Genomic DNA, 23099 nt, shown 5'->3' on the forward strand with positions numbered 1-23099 from the left:
TCTGCCCTCTCTCTTTTTTGTAGTTTTGTATTTGTATTTGTATTCCCTCTCTCTTTTTTCTAGTGAATCACTGTCTTTCCCAGTCCCCTACTTAACTATTGTTTAACCATAAGCATGCAGTATGAACTTATTGTAGGTTCTTTCATCCTCAACACTTAGGTGGTTTTCAGTTTTTGGCTATTATGAGTAAAGTTGCTGTGAACATTTTTGTACATGGTATTTTTTTGGACAAATGTTTTCATATATCTTGGGTAAATACTCAGGAACAGAATTGCTACATCATAGGACAAGTGTATGTTTAGTTTTATAAGTAACTGCCAGACCTTTTTCCGTAGAGTGTAATGTACATCTTATACTCCCACTCAACAATATATAAGAGTTCTGGTTGCTCCACATCTTAAGTCTCTTAATCTGGAGGTTCTCTCCTTCTTTATTTTTCCTTGCAATTTTTTCCTTGTTGTGTAAGTTAAACTTACTCTGCAGATCTCTGTAAAGTTCCTCACATTTTGGATTTTGCTGATTGTATTAACATGTGTATCTTTCCCCTGTGTTAGCTATAAACTGGAGATAAAAACTTAGATGATCATACTGAGTTTTCTTGGCAAGAATACTTCATAGGTGTTACTGATGCTTCCTTTTGTATCACATTTGGAAGCACATTATGTCCAATTATCTCTTTTTTGTGTGTAATGTTAAAATTGATTAGTACCCCTGGCCACTCTTAGTCTAATCTGCCCTCAGTAATCTTTCTGAGGAAGGATTTTAGATTGAGTGACATGCAGTGGTCTCTCTAGGGGTGATTCTGATCAAAGGCCAGAATGACAAGAAAGTGTCAGCTCTGGGAAGACTTCAGGAGCAAACACTTAAAAAACAGAGAATAGCAAGTTCGAAAGTCCCAAAGTAGGAAACAAGCTTGGCATGTTCAGGGAACAGAAAGAAAACCAGCATGACTTGAGCATAGCGAGTGCCAAGGAGAATGACATGAGGTAGAAGTGGCTTTAGCCACATAAGGCCCTGTGGGCTACCCTGTGTGGTTTAAATTTTATTTCCAGTGCAGTGGAAAATCTTTTGATGGTTCTAAGTAGGAGACTGTGCCACGATCAGATTTGATTTTTCAAAGATCAGTTGGCCGTGGGAAAGAGGGAGAAAATGTCCATTGTTAATCATGCTTTTCATAGATTATAACTTTAGCCCGAAGCAATGGATATCTGTTACTTTCTGTGTTACTTTAAATTCATTATGATGTTTAAAATGAGATATCACTTACGGGGGAAGGTTAAATGGCCCTTAGAGTAAAGTTATTAATCCAAAGAAAGATGGAAACTTAAACAATAGATTTCAGTCGTTAAGTATTAAATGATAAATGGAAATGGAAATATTCTTTTAAAATGGCTTATTTTTTAAAGAGTACATTTTGGGCTGGTTAATAAATGTGACTTTTTAACATGGAAACAGATGCTCAAATATTTTCAGTCCCCAGTGTAACCCCCACAGCCAGCCATTTCCATCTCACATACCTATGGCCTGCCTTATACTTTCACTGCATTACCATCAACAGTTAAAACTTCAGTGACACTATACAACATAGCAGAAAAATGTGAGGTTTTTTTTTTCCCCCCTCTTTAGTCTTGGCAGAGTAAAACATAGTCCTTTCTACTCTACCAGGTGCTTTACTTTGGCCATAATAATTTAGTATGGGTCTATAGCCTTTGGTCACTTCCCTTACTCGATCATAGGGGAAAAATAGGGGCAGATTGCATGCTGCTGGCATTTTACATTAACTCTTTTTTCATAGGTTTTTTTTTGTTGTTATTGTTGCCCTGGAGAACTTGAATGAGGCTCGTGTTTTTTTTTGTTGTTGTTGTTTTGTTAATTGCTTCTTTAAAGTGCATGTAGCCTTAAGACTTACCATAGCCAACCAAGAACTGGTTGCTCCTGATAGATAGTAGGTCGTCCCACCAGTTACACAGACTGGTATTCCACAGGAGGAGCCCAGTAGGTATTCATGTTATAATCTATCCCCATTTCTGAACCCCTAAGCATACCAGAGTTAACTCACAATTTACTATAGTTGTTGTAGGGGGGACTTTTTGGGAAAATAAACATTGAAAATGTCTTTTAAAATGAGTTTTAGGTCCGGGCATGGTCACTCATGCCTGTAATCTTAACACTTTGGGAGGTCGAAGTGGGAGGATTGCTTGAGCCCAGGAGTTCAAGACCAGCCTGGGCAACATAGTGACACCTTGTCTGTATCCCCCTGTGCAAAAAATTAGTCAGGTGTGGTGGTGCACACCTGCCGTCCCAGCTACTTGGGAGACAGAAGCCGGAGTATCACTTGTGCCCGGGAGGTCAGAGGCTGCAGTGAGTAATGATTGTGCCACTGCACTCCAGCCTGGGCGATAGAGCAAGATCCTATCTCAAAAAAAAAAAAAAAAAAAGAATTTTATTGGTTTTGGCAGATACCCTGATTTAATTTTGGTTACTTCTTTAAATGTGATGTAGCCCTCAAATAAAGCATGAGGCACCAAGAACAAGAATTGTGCACATGTGAATGTGAATCATGAAGTGTGGGAAAATTAATGCACTACCACTAGAACATGAAATAAATGAATATGGAAACAACTACCAATCGATCTCTAGGCATTAAATAGGCAACAGGAAGGTCAAAGGAGAATCGTTGAGTCCTGGAGCGGTCAAGGGCAATTTAAAAAGGAATGTGTGGCGGGGCGCGGTGGCTCACCCCTGTAATCCCAGCACTTTGGGAGGCCAAGGTGGGCGGATCACGAGGTCAAGAGATCAAGACCATCCTGACCAACATGCTGAAACCCTGTCTCTACTGAAAATATAAAAATTAACTGGGCGTGATGGCACGCAACTGTAGTCCCAGCTACTCGGGAGGCTGAGGCAGAAGAATTGTTTGAATCCGGGAGGCGGAGGTTGCAGTGAGCCAAGATCGCGCCACTGCACTCCAGCCTGCCAATAGAGCAAGACTCCGTCTTAAAAAATAAAATAAAATAAAATAAAAGTAAAAATAAATGCGACAACTTAAAACTAGATCTTATGAAGGATGGAATAGTGTTTAGATAGGAAAGCAAGAAAGATGGACACTTTCGAGAACTAAGTAAAGGCAGAGAAAGAAAAGTGAACTTGATGTGTTTGTGACACTGTGAGGAAACCTCTTGAGCAAAAGGTGACAGATCAATGGGGCAGATGGGTCAGATCACTTAGGCCTTGAAAGGTAGGCAGAGGAGTTGAAATTTAAAACAATAACTGATTATGAAGCAGGGCTGAGAAGTGACATAAGAGGTCTTCCTTAAGAGAAAATAATAACTTATATTTGTGTCATGCTTTGCAGTTGCAGTGTACTTTCTCAATCTTGAGGTGTTGTATCCTCACAAGATACTTGTGAAGAAGGCAGGAAAGATGATAGTTTCTCCACTTCACAGCTTAAGAACTTAGCATTAAACTAGTTATGATTTACCCAAGTTCATATAACAACTAAGTATGTAATGGAGCTGACACTGGAAAAACTGTGTCTTTTCTGTCGTAATTCAGTTTTTAAAAACGTAGTAGACTTCCTAAAATCAATCTGACAGTGATATGGAGCATGAACTGGCATTAAGGATTCTGGCTAGGTAGTAAGCAAATTGATAAGAGCTTAGAACAATGACTCTCAACTGGAGGCAGTTTGAACCCCTTTCCCCACCCACCCAGGCAACACTGGGCAATGTCTAGAGACATTTTTGGTTATCACAGCTGGGAGTCCAGTGCTATTGGCTTTTAGTGAGTAGAGGATAGAGATGCTGACCCTGCTAAACATCCTGCAGTATATAGGACAGCACCCCACAACAAAGAATTATCCAGAGTGGCAGCAGGAATGGAGAATGTTACAGAGTTGAAATGACTTGTCAGCTTGGTGAAGCACTGCATATGTAAAAGGCAAATCAGGTGGGTAAAGTATTTTACGTACAAGTAATTGACAGAGAAAAGTTGTAATGGCAAACTAGTGTGGACAGGAGAAAGTATACTGAGTTTGAGGTAAAGTCATGGCCTCAGAATATATTGAGTCCATGTTGTCACATTTTGTATAAATACTAATGGCAGAAGTAATATGTATGATTTAAAAATTTGAATTAACTATAGCCATGTCCTCATCCCCAGTTGCCATCAAAGAACTCAATCTGGATGTGAGGCTCTGAAGGTGAAGGCAAGAAACTATCAGCAGCTTGGAGTCCTTTGTAAAAATGTCTGAGTTGGTGGGGAGAGGGTAGTGTTTATAATAGTTGTATCTTTTATAAATATTTAAAGTTTGAAAATCAGTTTCTTGTCACAGTTTTTTTCAAGTTGTGTGTGATATGTTTTTCATGAGTTAACGTCTCTAGGTGTATATATATATTATATATACACAAACATTTACATATATATGTCTGTATATTTATGTATATAAATTTACATGTGTGTGTATATATGTATATATACACATATATTTACATATATGTGTGTGTACACACACACACACACACACACATATATATATAAAAATTAGTAAAAAAGAAAAATCCTGCTCAGGCTCAGCCTGTGCATATGAATTTCTTGTTTTGGTACTTCACTTTCCAAATTTCAGTCGGTCTACTTTGCAACCTTAGCTGCTACCTGTCATGATGACTCTTTGGCATTAGAGTCTCAAATCTTTCTTGGTTCCCGAAGGAAAAAATGAAATTATATTCAGTATGTTTAGTTTCACGTATTCAGAATTATAGAATTCGCTTTGGTTCTCCCTGCTTGAAGCCATGCAGAAAAAAAAATGAATTATTTTTCTCTCTGAAAGTCCTTCATTTGTTTTCCCTGAGACTTGTATCCTCCAGGACAAACACCTTTGGTTCCTTCAACAATTTCTCTCAATACTGACTCCTGTTCCCCTAATCATCCTGGGTTTGCTTCTCTAAAGCATTCAGAGGCAATAGAGAGAATACTGAATTTATTATTGAAGACCTAATACTGTGGCCATGTCTCTTCCACTTACTACTTAGGGGACCAAGGCAAATCAATTTATTTTAAATAACAATAATACTGACTGCTTCATATTTCACTGCATGCTTTTTATAGTCAAATGAGATTGTTATAAACGTTCTCTAGAAACGTAACCTTTAAGTAAGGATACAAGTGTTCTTCTATCTGTTTGTAAAATACTTTCACTCCCAGAACTGAACATAGGTCTCTCAGTACAGTCTAACCTAGTACAAAGTAGTAATCACTATCACGTTCCCCAGCTGAGCTGCTCCTCTTCTGTTACCACAGCCTGGGATCACAGTAGCTTTTTTGGTAGTCATCGCGTAATTCTTAACTCATACTGAAATTGTTCCATACTAAAGAGTTCCAAATCGTTTTCACAAATAATCTTTTTTAAAAAAATTCAACAAATGTTTATTGAGTTCTGCTAGTAGCAGTGCTTAGACACTTCACAGAGAGGCAAAGAGGAACAAAATAAAATCGGTTTCTGCCCTCTTGGAGCCTACAGTATCATAAGGGAGACACACATTAACCAAGTAATCACACAGTGAGTGTAAATTTACAATCTGAGACAGACTGGAAAAAGAAAGGGTTGCAAACCGACCTAAGCCAATTTGATAGTTCACAATGATATGAGTATTTACAGTAGATAAAGGTGGGCTCTGATAATTAAGATTGGAGGTCTGCAGTTCTCCTCACTAACCTCTTCACCAGCTGGTGTTAGTTACAGTGACAGTAAGGTTCAGATGGAATTCTGTCACACATGTAATCTTATTTATTGCTTTCTAATTCCTTGATTTTTCTGTTTATAGAAAGAGTCACAAGGTATGGTTCAGTTAAGGCCATGTGAAGACAGTAGAGTCAGTGAATTTTCTATGTGGAAATTTAATTTAATTTGAAAATAATATTAGCCATTTTAATTGAATATAATAATAAATTGCATTGAATCTTCATAGGAAATACATGGTTCATCCTTCAGTTATTTAATGTAATATTCCTTTAATGAGTCCCCTTTGCGATGTTATGGACCTACTTCTGGTTGTACTTTAATGGCCACATTCTTATCTAAAGCTTCTATAGCTTGCTAACGTAATTCTCCAATATAAGATTTGTATCTTATGTTCTGATAATAGGTTTTGCCCTTTAAAATGGGTGTTTTTCAAGATTGATAGATCTATAAATCCATGTACTTTTGCAAAGTAAGATGAATGCATGATAGTTATAAGCTATTTTACTCTTCAACTTCAAGTGACCTAAGAATTTGAAAGCAATATAAAATGTAAATTCTGTCTTAATATTTGATCTGTCTTTGCATTGCCTTATTTGAACCATACCTTGTGGCTTTTTGTATAAATAAGTCCCACTGAAGTCATAATAAAGTCAAATGTTGTGAAATCAATTTTTTAGGAATGTTGAAGCTTGGTTTTCAACGTATGCTGATCTCAATTTACTCTTCTAACATACGAAACAGTTTCTAGATATATACCTTGAAAATGGAGATAGCTATGGGTTTGGAGAGCTGTTCAGATAGTCTACATCTGAAGCTTATAGAATAACAGCTAGACAGCAAAGAGGTTTAGGACTGTAGTAGATTTTCTCTAAAGTGCCCCTGTTGGGTATTTGCAAATATGTTGTTTCTTTGCAGGCTACCCCATCTGAATTTGAATGATTCCCAGACATCTTGCAAAAACCTGGTGTTGCACTTTGCTTATCCTGAATTTGCTATGCTGCCATTTTTATGCATCTCAATTTGAGGCCAAACCACATGTCCTAGTTTATTTTTTACTGTTTCAATTAAATATAAAGCTCTGTCTTCTTAATGGGTGTGTGAAGCATTTAGTGTTCCTTTAGTAGAGAATAAATACAGTTCATGACCTTGCTCACTCCCCAGCGCTTATAATTTTATAGTGTAACAAATTTGCCTTTGGATACTATATAGCCAGCAACTCCTGAGAATTTAATATAAAGCCCTTAAATTCTATTTCCTTTATTTTATTTCCTCTAGAAAATAATGTCCTTTAGGCTTTATGGAATGTATCTTTTCCTCAGACAATTAAAAGACAATTGAAATTAAGACTAGTAATTGTCACCTGGCATTCATTTCAATAAGATTATTTTATTCTTGAGAATAATTGTATATCGCAGAAGGAAGATGAAGTTTTCTTCTTGACCCTAAATAGTTATTGATCTGTTTGTAAAGAAATCTGTATCAGATGCTAAAACTTTTGCTTGATCTTGAGAATCAGAAAACAATGACTAGACTATAGGTGTGCTCTAACCTTCTTCATTTGCAAGTATAAAGAAGGGGAATAGTGAGGGGAGTTACTCTCTAAAATAACTCATTATCTTTATGAAGATCCAGATCGCATGCCTTTGTTGCTCCAGTGTGGCAGGTTAACATGGAAAGTCCTGTATGAGAGGCTTGTGGCTCGAGCACATTGCCTTAGAGAAGTTGCATTCAAATAGCCATCCCTGTAAATATGAGTGAATATTTTAATGAATTTTGGCTCATATTGGCACTGTTGATTTCACTGGTCACCTTAAAAGAAACAGAAATCTTGCTGGGCGTGGTGGCTCACGCCTGTAATCCCAGCACTTTGGGAGGCCGAGACGGGCGGATCACAAGGTCAGGAGATTGAGACCATCCTGGCTAACACGGTGAAACCCCATCTCTACTAAAAATACAAAAAATTAGCCGGGCAGGGTAGCGGGCGCCTATAGTCCCAGCTACTCAGGAGGCTGAGGCAGGAGAATGGCATGAACCCGGGAGGCGGAGCTTGCAGTGAACTGAGATCCGGCCACTGCACTCCAGCCTGGATAACAGAGCTAGCCTGGGTGACAGAGCAAAGACTCCATCTCAAAAAAAAAAAAAGAATAAAAAGACACAGAAATCTTATATATTGCTTCTAAGTCTGATTTTTTTTTTCTTTCCTAATCTTCCTCTCCCATTTAGTAGAAGTTGAGATGTCAGGTCCAAGATATTAGAGGGAAAAATTTCTGGGATCTTAATCTTAGCTAAGGTGGCAAGTTTATGATATGTAAATAGGAACCAGTGGCCTCAACTCCTTGGAGTGGATTGGTCACTTTCTTAAACATTAGTTCCTTGTTCTGTGACCTATTCACTTCTTCTTTTGAAAGAAAGCAGCTGTTATTCTGACTTAATTAATATTATGAAGATGTCAGTAGATTGCAATGACTATAACTAGGTGACTTAGTCCAGTTCAGATGTTTATACTGTATCTAAGAAATTTTAGCCTCTGTCGACAACTTGGAGGTTGTATTTACTCAGCTTTGGAAAATATCTGATCCTTCTTTACCTTTCTTAGGTTTCCACTGTATCCAAAAGGAGGGGAGAAGTTGCAATTTGATTATGGTGTCTATCTTCTGAACAAAAATATAGCCCAGGTAAGTCTCTGTTCTTCACTTATCTCCTACTTCCATGCATAGCCTCTTTCCTTAGATTGCTAGCCCTTTTTCTTTATAAACATGCACTGCAGTTGACCCTTTTATTTAACCAGTTACATTAGTAATACACAGTTCTTCTTTTGACCACATTTTTTTTCTGTGCCCTTAAAGTGACTACAGGGAAGCAATGAATACAAATTGGAATCCTCTTACTAAACTCTGAATCTCTTTCTGTGTTTTTACTTGCTGGTAGACTACACTTCGATGTGTGGGCTTCATCATCTCTTGCCTCTGCAGCTTGACCAATTGTAATTTTCTTTTCTTAGGCTATTTCTAGGGACTCAGTTTGCATTGTTGTTTCTGGAGTAAAAGTTCAGTGCCTATGCAAGTACTTCATGGTATCCTCACTTTGTTATTCAGGGCCCAAAGGAAAAGACCAAGCACATGGCCTTTCCAGTCTGTCTTGGATGTTTGTGGCACTCTCAACATCACGTCAGTTAGGATCCCACCTAAATAATGTCTTTCCGTATGCCATAGTAAGACTATCAGATGCCTAGGTTTGTGTTTTCCTGAAAGAAATATGTAGCATTTCTTTAGCACTTCTGGCCCTACTTCAAGATGTAGGCATTCCATAAGTTTTCTTATTATAAAGGAAGACTAACTTCCTTTGTTTTTGATTTGTTTTTGTTTCTGTTTTTGAGTCAGAGTCTTGCTCTGTCGTCCAAGCTGTAGTGCAGTGGCATGATCTTGGCTCACTGCAACCTCCACCTCCCAGGTTCAAGCGATTCTTCTGCCTCAGCCTCCCAAGTAGCTGGGATTACAGGTGCGTGCCACCACGCCTGGCTAATTTTTTGTATTTTTAGTAGAGATGGGGTTTCACCATGTTGTCCAGGCTGGTCTCAATATCCTGACCTTGTGATCTGCCCACCCCGGCCTCCCAAAGTGTTGGGATTACAGGCATGAGCCACCGCGCCCGGCCTGTTTATTTTTATAAATAGCGAGTGTTTTGTTTTGTTTTCATTGGACATCCTTCCAATTGGAATATCACATGGATGAGTGTCCACAATTTGGCTGTTATTTAAAGACGTTGTGAGCTATATCCTCAGATCTTTTGGTTTAACAGAAGTAATAAGATTTGCGATGCTTTTGTTTTTATGAGCCTGTGTTTATCCACATGAATCTAAAGACTTGCTGAACATTCCCTTACTCATTTCTAATCAGTCTAGAATTATTCCTCTATGTAGTATCATCTGCCACTCTTCCCCTCAACCAACCTCAGTTTAATGGTGGGGATTGTTTTAAATTTGTTTTTTATTAAGATTGTTGTCCTTTTCTGAAATTGGGTCAGATTTCTGGATTGCATTCCTCAATTTATCGTTTGCTTCACCCTTCACACTCATTGTCCTCTCAACCATACTGCTGTTACTGTTACTTCCACTCCAGCTCCAGGAAAGCAGCCCTCTGACAGTCTCTGGCCCATGACTTACCTTTCCATGTGCTGTTCTTCCCACAACTGATACTTGCCCACTCTCCATTTTTGGCAGACAGGTATTTCAGTCAAAGAATCAGGGCTTTCATTCCAAGGCTGCCTAGCTCCCCCTCTGCTGATCACAGTTCTGTCATACCTTGGAAAAGGCAATGCTTAAACAGAACTGGTCAGAAGTGCTCAGACTGAGGCCAGGTGTGGTGCCTCATGCCTGTAATCCCAGTACTTTGGGAGGCCGAGGTGGGTGGATCGCCTGTGGCCAGGAGATGGAGACCAGCCTGGGCAACATGGCAAAACCCCATCTCTACTAAAAAATACAAAAATTAGCCAGGTGTGGTGACATGTGCCTATAATCCCAGCTACTCAGGAGGCTGAGGCATGAGAATCTCTTGAACCCGGGAGGCAGAAGTTGCAGTGAGCTGAGATCGTGCCATTGCACTTCCAGCCTGGGTGACAGAGCAAGACTCTGTCTCCAAAAAACAAAAAAAAAAAACAAAAACAAAGTGCACAGACTAAGACTACACTAAGGAAGAAGTAAATTAGAGAGCCCCTCCAGCGATCAGCGATGTCAGCCGTGGTGGAAAGAGCACGTAGATACTACAGGATCCAGAGTTTGAGAGTAAAATTGGCATCATTTAGTAGAACTAAGTTCTGATTTGAGTTCAGAACATCTCTTCTTGCCCTATTTTCTCTGTCTTGCTCTAGGCACATAGGTCCTAAGGTCAGAAGGCTGTTGGAAGCTTCCTGGTGAAACTTAATCCTGCTGAAATGCCTATATTTCTCCATATATCCCAACTTCAAACATACACACAATATGCATATGTGTATAGACATACACACATATACACAAACACACTTCTTTCTTCTCAAGGGCCCCAAAGGATGGTATGACAAAGGATGATATAAAGTGTTGCTAAGAATACCACAGCTTGCTCTGAGAGCAAGACCAAGATGGAGGCGATGTGCAGGGGAAAACTTAGCAAAGTCAGCCCTCCTCATCAGACTCTCAACTCTCGGACCTGTTTGGTCCCCACTTCCCAAGAGGCCTCTGAGTTTATTATTAACCGAACCAAGGCCACAAGTATGCTGACCTAGTTTTACTCATCTAAGAAATGGATTGCTTGTAGTAATTGTGTATCCTCTCCAACTTTATATATGCTCTTTGAAAATTGAGAGAGAGAGAGAGAGAGAGAGAGAACAATCAATAGGTTAACTACTCTGAATCCATAGGGGAGCAAGCAAGTATCTTCCTGTCTGGGTTTTCTTTTTTGAATCACACTAGAGGTAGTTTTAAAAGGAGGGTACAGTAAACTTCTTAAAAACTGGCTTTTTTATATTTCAAAATGTTTTCAGGAAGCTCTTTAAGCAGTTAGAAACTTTTAGAACAGTTGTGACCTTTCAGTTTTTTTGCCTCAGCTCTGTCTGTTCTGTCTCTCGCTGTTTCTCGGGGAAGCTTCCATTTTGTCTTGGACCTTACTCCCATCACTTTTTCACATTTCGATTTGTAACAAATGAAAGAACCATTAATTGTTATGGCTCCTAACCAAGCATTATAGCAATCAGATATTTCCAGCTTTTGAAGGTTTGTTTTTATAGACATGTAGACTAATACATGTTGTCAAAGGGGAGTTTGTCTTCTCAGCCAGTCTCATATGTACCCCATCTCTCAAGATGTGAACAAATCATACTATTAAAATGGCCTCACCTCAGTAATTTATAAGCCACATTAGTGGAGGTGGATGAAAGCATTGGCATGTGTTAAAGTGCCAGAGAAAAAGGAGTGAAGTCATTTAATACTGCATCCATAACTTGGTTGAGGATTTGAATAGTCAATAGGACCTTTCATCACAACCAGAAGTCGTAGTAAAATCACTTTTTTGGTAGAGGAAATGACAGAATTTAGTAATATTTGTTACTTCAGTATTTGGGATCAGTCCAGCCCAAGTTTTGAAAGCACAAGCTTAGAGAGACAGGCCTTCAAGTAGAAATCCTCAAGTGTTGTTTGAAGAGCTGAGAGCGCTGGTAAGGCCTGCTTGCGCTCTTCATGTCACTGCTGTCTGAAGGTGTGTGTGTGTGTGCTGGATTAAGTACTAAGAGTGAGTGAAGCAAAATGCCTCGTTTTCAGCACCATTTATTAATATTTGTCAAATGCCAGCCTCTTCAGTTGGAAATAGCCTTCCTTGTTAGCTACCATGTAACGCTATAGGAATGGGCCTGTCAAAATTCAGGTGCAGTATAATTGATGTTGACTTTAAAAACCAGATCCTGCCATAATTTCAGTTAGTTCGTGAGTACATTATATTAGAATTTGTGTAGAGAACAGAAATTTGCTTTTAATTCTCAGAGCATAAAAATTACATGTAAAACGAAAATTGTAATACTTTTATCTTACATTTGTGGAGAGCCTTATAGTTTGTAAAGTACATGCCTTATAGTTTGTAAAGTACATTCACATGATCCCTATCATCACCCTGCAAAGTAAAAAGGGCAGATACTATTAAATGGATTTGAGGACAGCTTGGCTTTTGACATTTGTCCCTCCAGTGTCATATCACATGATTTGATAGGTGTGGCAGAGATCCCCTTACTTCTGTAAACTTCACTGTTCTGTATATTTCCATCCTAAAAGTGCACCAAATCAAAGAAGACGACATTCCCAGATAGAAAAGGAAGCAAATGTTTTTTGAGAATGGAGACAAAAACTATTTTGCATATCATATTTCCATTAGCAAGCACAATGCCAGAAACATTATAAATTCTAAAGAAATTAATAATGAATGGTGATATAGCACCATCACACAAGAAACTAAGACTTAGAAAAGTTAAGTGACTTTAATGAATTTTAAAAATTGTGATACACACACACATGCACACACACAGAAATGGAATATTATTCAGCCTCTGAAAAGGATATACTGCCATTTGTAACAACACAGATGAACCTGGAGGACATTATACTAAGTGAAATAAGCCAGACACCGAAAGACAAAGACTGTGTGATCTCAATCGTATGCAGAATCTTAAATGTAAAGGTTGAATAACTAGTAACAGAGAGTAGGATGGTGATTCAGTGGGAGGGAGGGAAGGAAATATGAAGAAGCAGGCTAAAGGGTATGCAAATTTGCAGTTAGATAGGCTGCATAAGTCTGGAGATGTAATATACAGAATGAGGATTATAGTAATAGTGTATCATGTACTGAAAATTTGTCAAGAGGGTAGATTTCTGCAGTTTTTATCACACACACCCATGAATATGTTAATTTGTTTGACTGCTGTAATCATTTCACTATGTATATGTATATCAAAACATCATATATACCTTAAAACATGTTGTACCCCTTAGATACAATATAAAATTTTTTAAAGTTAGGTGACTTGCTTAAAATTCATTAGTTTATTCAACAGTATTTGTTGAGCACTTACTGTGTGCTGTGTACACTGAGTTAGGTTGCAGTAGGTAGAGCAGTGAATAAGATACACAAGATCCCTGATCCCTGCCTTGCTAATATGCTAGACACAAAAGAACAAATATTGTAGCATTCCATTTATATAAGTATCTCCAAAAAGCAAACTCATGGAGTCAGAAAGCCACATTAGAAGGCTGGGGGAATAGGAGAGCTATTGCTTAATGATTACAAAGTTTCTGTTGGGGTGATGAAAAAGTTTTGGAAACAGATGGTGACAACAGTTATATAACGTTGTATATGTAATTAATGCCACTGAATTTTACACTTAAAAATGGTTTAAATGGCAAATTTGAACTGTACACTTTAAATGGGTGAGTTGTATGTTATATGAATCATATCTCAATAAAGCTGTTTTAATAAAAGAAAAAGAAAGATCCCTGCCTCATGAAGCTTGTAACCTGATGGGAAGAGACATACAATAAACAGAGAAAGTCATTTTAGATTGCGATAAGTGCTGTGATGGAAATTAATTAGGTGATATAATAGAAAATAACTGGAAAAGGACCTACTTTAGATTAAATTGTCAAATAAGCCTTATTGAGGAAGTGACTGTTGAGCTTAGACATGAATGATGACAAGCAACCAGCCATGCAACCAGCTAGGGAACAGAAAGTTCCTGAAGGTGATGGGAATAGCAAGGGCAAAGGCCCTGAGGTAGGAAAGAGCTATGTTGAGGTAACAGATGGAGGGCTGATGTTGTGGCAGGATTGTAGTAATTGAGGGGCAGAGGTAGCCAGGCAGCATAGCATATAAAACCTCAGAGACCACAGCAGTTTCCTAAATTATTTTAAATACAAAGGGAAACCATTGAGTGAATGATGTAAGCAGGAAAGTGGCATGATTTGATTTGTTTTCTCCCAAAGATCATTCTAGCTACTACTTTTTTTGGCCCCACCCACCCACCTCCACATTCTAGCTACTTTAATGGATTGCAGGGAACTAGAGTTGAAGCAGAGTTACCAGTTAGAAGGCTACTTCAGAAGACCAGATTAGGGGTGATGGTGGTTTGGATCAGGATGGTAGGGGTAGAGATGGAGAGAAGTGAGCAGATTTGAAATATATTATGGGACATGAACTAGTGGACTGAATGTGGGAGATGAGGAAAAAAGGAACGTCAAGAATGACTCCTAGGTTTTGTGTATGAGCAACTCCTTGGATGATAATGCCATTTATTGAGATGGGGAAGGATCCAGGAGATGGGAGCAGGGCAACCAAAAGATCTTCTTTGCAAATGTTAAGTTTGAGTTACCTATTAGAAATCCAAGTAGACAACAGGATATATAAGTCTGGAGCTCAGGATTGGAGGTCAGTACAAGGTATAGAAATTTGGGACTCATCAACATAAAGATGGTATTTCAATCCAGGGAACTAGATGAGATTACCCAGGGAGAGAACGCAGAGTTGAGAAGAGAGGGAGACAGATACAGACACACACCTACAGTGGGATTTAGCCCTGGGAAATTACATTTAGAAGTTGAGTAGCGGAGGAAGAACCAGCAAAAACTGAGAGGAATGGACAGTGAGGTAGGGAGAAAATGGAGAGAGAGTAGTGATTTGGGAACTAAGAGGAGTAAATTTCTGAATAGAAGAAGTCATCAGTATGTCGAGTTATGGGTTTATCACTGGAGATGACTGTGGGATTAAGGGAAGTTTCTTTTTGTTTTTTTTTTCTTTTAATTGGTTTGTTTTGTGGGAATCTGGAATGGTTTGTTTGCTTTGTTTCTGAAGATGGCAGGTATCAAGACATATTTATGCTGATGAGAGTGAGCCTTTGCTCTTGCCACTTGTCCCAAATTACCTTTTTCAAATGCATGAAGGATGGTGGGTTCTGGGTAAGGAAGAGAACAGGGAAAAAGTCCAGCTCTTTATTTATCTTATAAAAGGAAGACTTTTGATAGGTATGATGTAAATGTGTAGTTCTCACCACAACTCCCACCATACTGTGAATATATCTTTGATGTGAAGATGAATTGACCATCTGTACAGGCACTGAATTAGTTTAACTTTTGGATAAAGTGAAGAGAGCTATACTGAAACTAAATAATTTTTTTTTTTTTTTTTTTTTTTTTTTTTTTTTTTTTTTTTAGAGACGGAGTCTCGCTCTGTCACCCAGGCTGGAGTGCAGTGGCCGGATTTCAGCTCACTGCAAGCTCCGCCTCCCGGGTTCACGCCATTCTCCTGCCTCAGCCTCCGGAGTAGCTGGGACTACAGGCGCCCGCCACCTCGCCCGGCTAGTTTTTTGTATTTTTTAGTAGAGACGGGGTTTCACCGGGTTAGCCAGGATGGTCTCGATCTCCTGACCTTGTGATCCGCCCGTCTCGGCCTCCCAAAGTGCTGGGATTACAGGCTTGAGCCACCGCGCCCGGCCGAAACTAAATAATTTTCTTCCAGATTGTTGGTACTGAGCCTTTAGTAGACTTTCTGAGTAGTTTCACATGAGTGTGCCAACTGTACAGAATTTAAGTGACAGATTCCTTTTTCTCCTAGATCAGCGGTGTAATCAGTCCCTGGTTCCTTGGGGATCCCCAACGCCCTCAGTAGGTCTGGGAGGGTGGAAGTATTTTCATAATAATACTAAGACATTTTTGCCTGTTTCACTGTGTTGACATTTACATGATGGTGGGTAAAACTGCTGGCCACTTAGAACAAATCAAGGCAGAGAAACTAAACTCGGCTAGCAGTATTTGTCTTCTGTAAGACTGTGTACTCATAGTTTATATATATTTTTAAAACAGGGTTCAATTAAGAATGTCCTTAATGGCTGGGCACGGTGGCTCACGCCTGTAATCCCAGCACTTTGGGAGGCCGAGGCGGGTGGATCACAAGGTCAGGAGATCGAGACCATCCTGGCTAACACAGTGAAACCCCGTCTCTACTAAAAATACAAAACATTAGCCAGGCATGGTGGCGGGCGCCTGTAGTCCCAGCTACTTGGGAGGCTGAGGCAGGAGAATGGCGTGAACCCGGGAGGCAGAGCTTGCAGTGAGCCTGATCGGGCCACTGCACTCCAGCCTGGGAGACAGAGTGAGACTCCGTCTCAAAAAAAAAAAAAAAAAAGAAAACAGAACCAAAGACAAAAACCACATGGTTATCTCACTAGATGCAGAAAAGGCCTTTGACAAAATTCAACAGCCCTTCATGCTAAAAACTCTCAATAAATTTGGTATTGATGGAACGTATCTCAAAAGAATAAGAGCTATTTATGACAGACCCACAGCCAATATCATACTGAATTGGCAATAACTGGAAGCATTCCCTTTGAAAACACGCACAAGACAGGGATGCCCTCTCACCACTCCTATTCAACATAGTGTTGGAAGTTCTGGCTAGGGCAATCAGGCAAGAGAAAGAAAGAAAGGGTATTCAGTTAGGAAAAGAAGAAGTCAAATTGTCCCTGTTTGCAGATGACATGATTGTATATTTAGAAAACCCCATTGTCTCAGCCCAAAATCTCCTTAAGCTGATAAGCAACTTCAGCAAAGTCTCAGGATACAAAATCAATGTGCAAAAATCACAGGCATTCTTATACACCAGTAACAGACAAACAGAGAGCCAAATCATGAATGAACTCCCATTCACAATAGCTTCAAAGAGAATAAAATACCTAGGAATCCAACTTATAAGGAATGTGAAGGACCTCTTCAAAGAGAACTACAAACCACTGCTCAGTGAAATAAAAGAGGAACACAAACAAATGGAAGAACATACCATGCTCATGGATAGGAAGAATCAATATCGTGAAAATGGCCATACTGCCCAAGGTAGTTTATAGATTAAATGCCATCCCCATTAAACTACCAATGACTTTCTTCACAGAATTGGAAAAAACTGCTTTAAAGTTCATATGGAACCAAAAAACACCCTGCATTGCCAAGACAATCCTAAGCCAAAAGAACAAAGCTGGAGGCATCACGCTACCTGACTTCAAACTTTAGACTAAACTTTTGAGAACCACTGTCTTAGAGAATGTGGCCTTCCAGATTTTCTATGAAACTCTTCAATTGCTCCAATACACATGTATCATTTCCCCAAATGTGGAAACATAGTATGAGAGACCTACCAATTTGCATTCCAGGAATGATATGTAGTACAAGTCAGAAGGCTAGCAGCTATCAGTGGATTCTTCCCTGTTGCTTTTGTAAGCCAGGCCTCTTCTCTCCTTTTCTGAAAGCTCAATATTTAAGAGTAATACTTTGAGGGTATATTGAACAAATAATAATGACGATTTACATATGTATAGAATGTAATGGCTTTGGAGTGTGTATTTTTGTGTAGCTCACTTCATACTCTATGAAGTATGTTGACCAAGTCTATCTTTAGAGATAAGGGATTGAGCTACTGTTAGGCTAATTTCCTAGGGATGACAAAGCTATTAAATGGCAAGCAATTCAAAACCAAATCCAGTTTTGTCCTACTAACATTGTTTGTTTTTCTTTTTAATTTGGGCCTTCTTACAATTCTATGAGTTAGACAGGGCATAGACAATTATCTGCATTTTACAGATGAGCCCCCTGAGACAGTGAGTTAAGTAGAAGAGCTAAAATTAGAACCTGGAGATTTCATGACTCCCTTCGTTTTACCCTATTACTTCTCTTCCCCTTCAAGTTAAGACTTCATAGAAAGTAAAAGTAGCTTCTCCATCCAAAACAGCTGGGAACCCGCGTTCTGCCAAGGACGTGGTCCTTCTGTAAATCTTTACTCCTGGGGCCCACAGTGCACAGCTATTTAGAAGGGATCAATGCCAGCTCATACCCAGCAGCTTAAATTCATGTATATTTCTTTAACATGCAGCCAAATGTATGTGACACATGAGAAGAAAATATGCTTTTATTTTCATAATTCTTGGAATCAAAAATACAAATTCCAAGGATGTTTTAATAGTCATAATGCCTTTCCCAACTACTGCATACAAAATTTGCCAATAATAAGGTGGAAGCTCTTTATAAAAAGTACTAAATTTAAAAAAAATAACTTCACTGAAATATATTTCATATACCATACAATTGACCCATTTAAATTGTACAGTTCAGGCCAGGCGTTGTGGCTCACACCTGTAATCTCAGCACTTTGGGAGGCCGAGGTGGGCAGATCACTTGAGGTCAGGAGTTCGAGACCAGCCTGGCCAACCTGGTAAAACCCTGTCTCTACTAAAAAAATACAAAAATTAGCCGGGCAGGGTTGCAGGCGCCTGTAATCCCAGGCTGAGGCAGGAGTGGAGTGGCATGAAACCAGGAGGCGGAGGTTGCATGAGCCATGCCACTGCACTCCAGCCTGGGCAAAAGAACAAGACTGTGTCTCCAAAAAAAAAAATAATAATAATAATAAGTATATAGTTCAGTGGCTTTTAATATATTCACCAAATTGTGCAACTATCACCACGGTCAATTACAGAACATTTTCATTGCCCCCAAAAGAAACCCTGTACCCACTAGTAGTCATTCCTTATTCCCTCAAGCTCCCCATCCCTGGGCAGCTACCAGCCTACTTTCTGTTTGTATAGATTTGCCTGTTCTGGACATTTCTTACAAATGGAATCATAAAATATGTGGTCTTCTGTAACTGGCTTCATTTGCTTTGCATAGGCTCAAGGTTTATCCATTTTGTAGCATGTATGAGTCATTCCTTTTTATAGCCAATTTTTTTTTTTGCAGTTGGAAGATGTGTATGTATATATAACATGTTATTTATCCATTTATGAGTTGGTAGACTTTTGGGATGTTTCCATTGGCTGTTATCAGAATGCTGTTATGAACATTTGGATACAAGTTTTTGTGGGGATATAGTTTTCATTATTTTGGGGTGTATATCTAGAAGTGGAATTGCTGAGCCATATGGTAGCTTTGTTTAAATTTGAGGAATTGCCAGACTGTTTTTCTAAAGTGGCAACACCATTTTACATTCCCACTACTAATGTACAAAGGTTCTGTATTAGTCTGTTCTCATGCTGCTAATAAAGATATAGCCATGACTGGGTAATTTATAAAGGAAAGAGGTTTAATGGACTCACAGATCCACATGACTAGGGAGGCCTCACAGTCATGGTAGAAGGCAAAGTAGAAGCAAAAGCACTGTGTTACATGGCAGCAGGCAAGAGGGCGTGTGCAGGGGAACTCCCCTTTATAAACCTGATCTCACATCAGATCTTGTGATACTTACTCACTCTCACAAGAACAGCACAGGAAAGACCTGCTCCGTGATTCAGTTACCTCCCACTGGGTCCCTCCCATGACACATGGGAATTATGGGAGCTACAATTCAAGATGAGATTTGGGTGGGGACACAGCCAAATCATACCAGGTTCCCATTACTCTGTATCCTCACCAACACTTATTTTATGTGTTTTTTATGATAGCCATCCTACTAGTTGTAAATGGTTTTGACTTGAATTTTTTCTAATGACTAATGATGTTGAGTGTCATTACTCTTTATGTACTTATTGGCCATCTGTGTATCTTCTTTGGAGAAATATCTATTCAGACCCTTTGACCATTTTTAAATTAGGTTGTCTTTATTTATTTATTTAGAGGCAGGGTTTCACTCTATAGACTAGGCTAGAGTGCAGTGGCATGATCATAGCTCACTGCAGCCTCAGACTCCTGGGCTCAAGCAGTCCTCTCACCTCAGCCTCCCACATAGCTAGGACCACGTAGCCAGGCACATGTCACCGTGCTCTGCAATTTGTCCATTGAATTGTAAGAGATCTTTATATATTCTGGATAGAAGTCTCTTCTTAGAAAAATGGTTTGCATATATTTTCTCTCACCATGCAGGTTGTCTTTTCACTTTTTTGATAATGTCTGAAGAAATACAAAGTTTTTTAATTTTTATGAAGTTCAATTTTATCTATTTTTTCTTTTCCTGCTTGTACTTTTGGTGTCATATCTAGAAGGCTTAGCCAAGGTCACAAAGATGTACTTTTAGGTTTTCTTCTGTATAGTTTTAACTCATATTTAGGTCTGTGATCTATTTGAATTAATTTCTGAGTATGGTATCAGGAATCCAACTTCATTCTTTTGCATGTGGATATCTAGTCATTCCAAAAACATTTGTTGAAAAGACTACTGTACCCATTGAATTGTTTTTGCAATCTTGTTGAAAATTAATTAACTGTAAATGTGAGGATTTATTTCTGGACTCTGGATTCTATTACATTAACCTTTATATCTGTCTTTATGCTAGTGCCATCTATATCTTTTTTACTTAAAAAATATTTTCTAAATTCAAAAATCTTACATGTCCATTGTAGAAATTTAGCAAAGTACAAAAGAAGAAAGAACAGAATTTTTTTCATTACCTATAATCTCACCACTCAGAGAGAGGCACCTTCTGGATCTTCCAAACTTTTTGTTTTCTTCTTATGTAGTTGAGATGATATTGTAGCTCAGGGTTTGTCCACAGTAAGTGTACTCAGTAAATGGTAGCTGCCATTTTTTGTTGTTGATCTTGTTGTCATTCTTGTTAGGCTGATGTGGAAAGGGAAAGCATCAGTAGAAGGATAGAAGATACGCCACCTGAACTGGGAAGTCAAGGAAGAGAAGTGTCTGGGGAGTGAGAGAAGAGGGGGAGCCAAGGTGCACAGGAGGAACTGCTGAAGGCATATGTAGGCTGGCCTGGCTGGAGCAGAAGGTTACCTTCATAGTGGGGACAGGAGCCATGTTTTTGGCTAACTACTCTCGGCCCCAGAACCATACACTTACCAGTTGTTACACCTGGACCTAAATGTGGTCTGTGTGAGATCCCTAAGCATGTTTTGCGTATGTAATAGGTACTTATTGAGGCCTGATGCAGTGACTCATGCCTGTAATTCCAGCACTTTGAGAGGTTGAAGCAGGAAGATCACTTGAGCCCAGGAGTTCAAGACCAGCCTGGGCAACATGACAAGACCCCATCTTTACAAAAAATAAAAAAATTAGCAGGGTGTGGTGGTGTGTGACTGCGGTCGCAGCCACTTGGGAGGCTGAGGTAGGAAAATCACCTGAGCCCAGGAGGTCAAGGCTACAGTGAGCTATGATTGTACCATTACACTCCAGCCTGGGTGACATGGCAAACCCTGTCTCAAAAAAAAAAAAAAAAAAAAAAAAGATGTCTATTGAAAGACTGAATGATGAATGAATCAGTCAGAAGATTGTTCTTTCCTCTTTACGGCTGATAATTAAACAACTTATTTCTGTGTAATGTATTATATATTTTATATATAAGAATATATATATAGTTAGAATTTATATCCCATATATCCCCATATATGTAAGAATATATAACATATATAATATATGTAAACATATATTTTATATATACACACACATATCTTGTATCTAATGTTTTAATTGAGGTCAAAAAATTATATTTATTTGTTTATATATAGTTTTTCCAAAAGTTCTATTCTGTGTTTAAAGGGATAACATGCATTTTTGTAGTTGCAAATGATTAAGTGTTCATGTATTAATTTTTCTGAGAACCATCATTAGCTATTAACCAATGTACTAGACATTTTTAATGTCATTGACTATGATTACTGTACTCTTTGATTGCTGAAAGTGTAAATTGATAAGATAAAACTTTTTATCTCAGTTGGACATTTTTTCCTTTTAAACTGAAACTACAAATACAATGCCAAGAATATCTTTCCAAATGAAAAATAAAACAATTGTAACTTACATTTATCTAGTTTATTTTAGGGCACAGGGCCCTTTCACATATATTATTTCTTTTATCCTTTGCAGAAACCCTAAAAGTGTTGGTATTATTATCTTCATTTTACATTTAGATAAACTGAGCCTCTGAAGGGTAAGTCCTTTGCTCATAGTCACACAGCTGTTACATGAACAAAGAAATTCAGACCCTAATATCTGACTCTAAGTTCAGGAGACGATACTTGCTGCTTTCCTTTTATCAGACAGGAAGAAACATCTTACATAACAGGCTTCCCTTTTTTTCTGTGGCTAATAGCTCAGTATAAATTTAGCACCTTACTTGGCTTACCATCTTTGATAACATCTATCTCTTCCTTTATCCTAGTTGTTTTAAAAGAGTCACTTTAGGCTTTTTACTTGTTCAGTAATAAGATTAGCCTTTTCCAAAGCACCACCATGAGTGACATCTTTTGCTGGGAGGAAAATATTTAAAGAATGTACCTCAACTGAAATGAAATATGTAGTGCTAGCTAGTTCAGAAAGGATGGGATATAAATTCTAACTATACTTTTTATGATTAAGCATCATGAAATGAATCATGAGCTATATGAAAAATGAATTTGGTCTGATTTTAGTTGGCATCAAAGTGACCGGGATAGCTTAGGTGTAAGCTCTTTAAAGAAATGAACTCCAAAAAAATTGTTTATATTGCCTGATTCGAAACCCAAAGTCTCTAGCTTTTAGGGGAAGGTAGCCCAGTAGATTTGAAATTCTAAATTTTGGAACTTTTAATGATACTATGTTTTGCTAATTTATCTTTTTGAAAGAGAGAAAAAAACAGTTACTTTCGCCAACATACTCACAGTTACCTGTGGATAGCCCCATATCATAATTCTGTATTTAAAATGATAACTTTGTAGATATTTGTGTAAATTATCAGTTTAAAAATGTATATATTATAAATGCAGACTAGCACTTTACATTTAAATAATTATTTAGGTAGATGCAATGAAGGGAATGAAATTTTGTCATCCACACATTTCAAAAAGGTGGATGAAATGATTTAATGGAAAGAACATAACACCAACAATTAGAAATTTC

General features: G+C 38.4%; 1 protein-coding gene across 12 annotated transcripts in view; it reads left to right on the forward strand.

Annotated features, from left to right (window-relative positions):
- Positions 1–23099, forward strand: part of UVRAG (UV radiation resistance associated) — a 329617-nt gene that overhangs the window by 244165 nt on the left and 62353 nt on the right. For 9 of the 12 annotated variants that reach the window (XR_013404176.1, XM_077963910.1, XM_001086725.5 and 6 more), the window contains one exon: positions 8337–8415. Coding sequence is in view for 9 of the 12 variants with exons in the window: in XM_077963910.1 (XP_077820036.1) it covers positions 8337–8415 (79 nt within the window). In the remaining 3 variants the exon portion in view is untranslated. Of the gene's footprint in view, positions 1–8336; positions 9239–20830; positions 21385–23099 lie in introns of those variants that run through there. The other 3 variants (XM_077963919.1, XR_013404177.1, XR_013404178.1) reach the window with 3 other exon arrangements.

This window comes from Macaca mulatta, chromosome 14, assembly GCF_049350105.2.
Source record: "Macaca mulatta isolate MMU2019108-1 chromosome 14, T2T-MMU8v2.0, whole genome shotgun sequence".
In the NCBI taxonomy this organism is placed as follows: Eukaryota; Metazoa; Chordata; class Mammalia; order Primates; family Cercopithecidae; genus Macaca; species Macaca mulatta.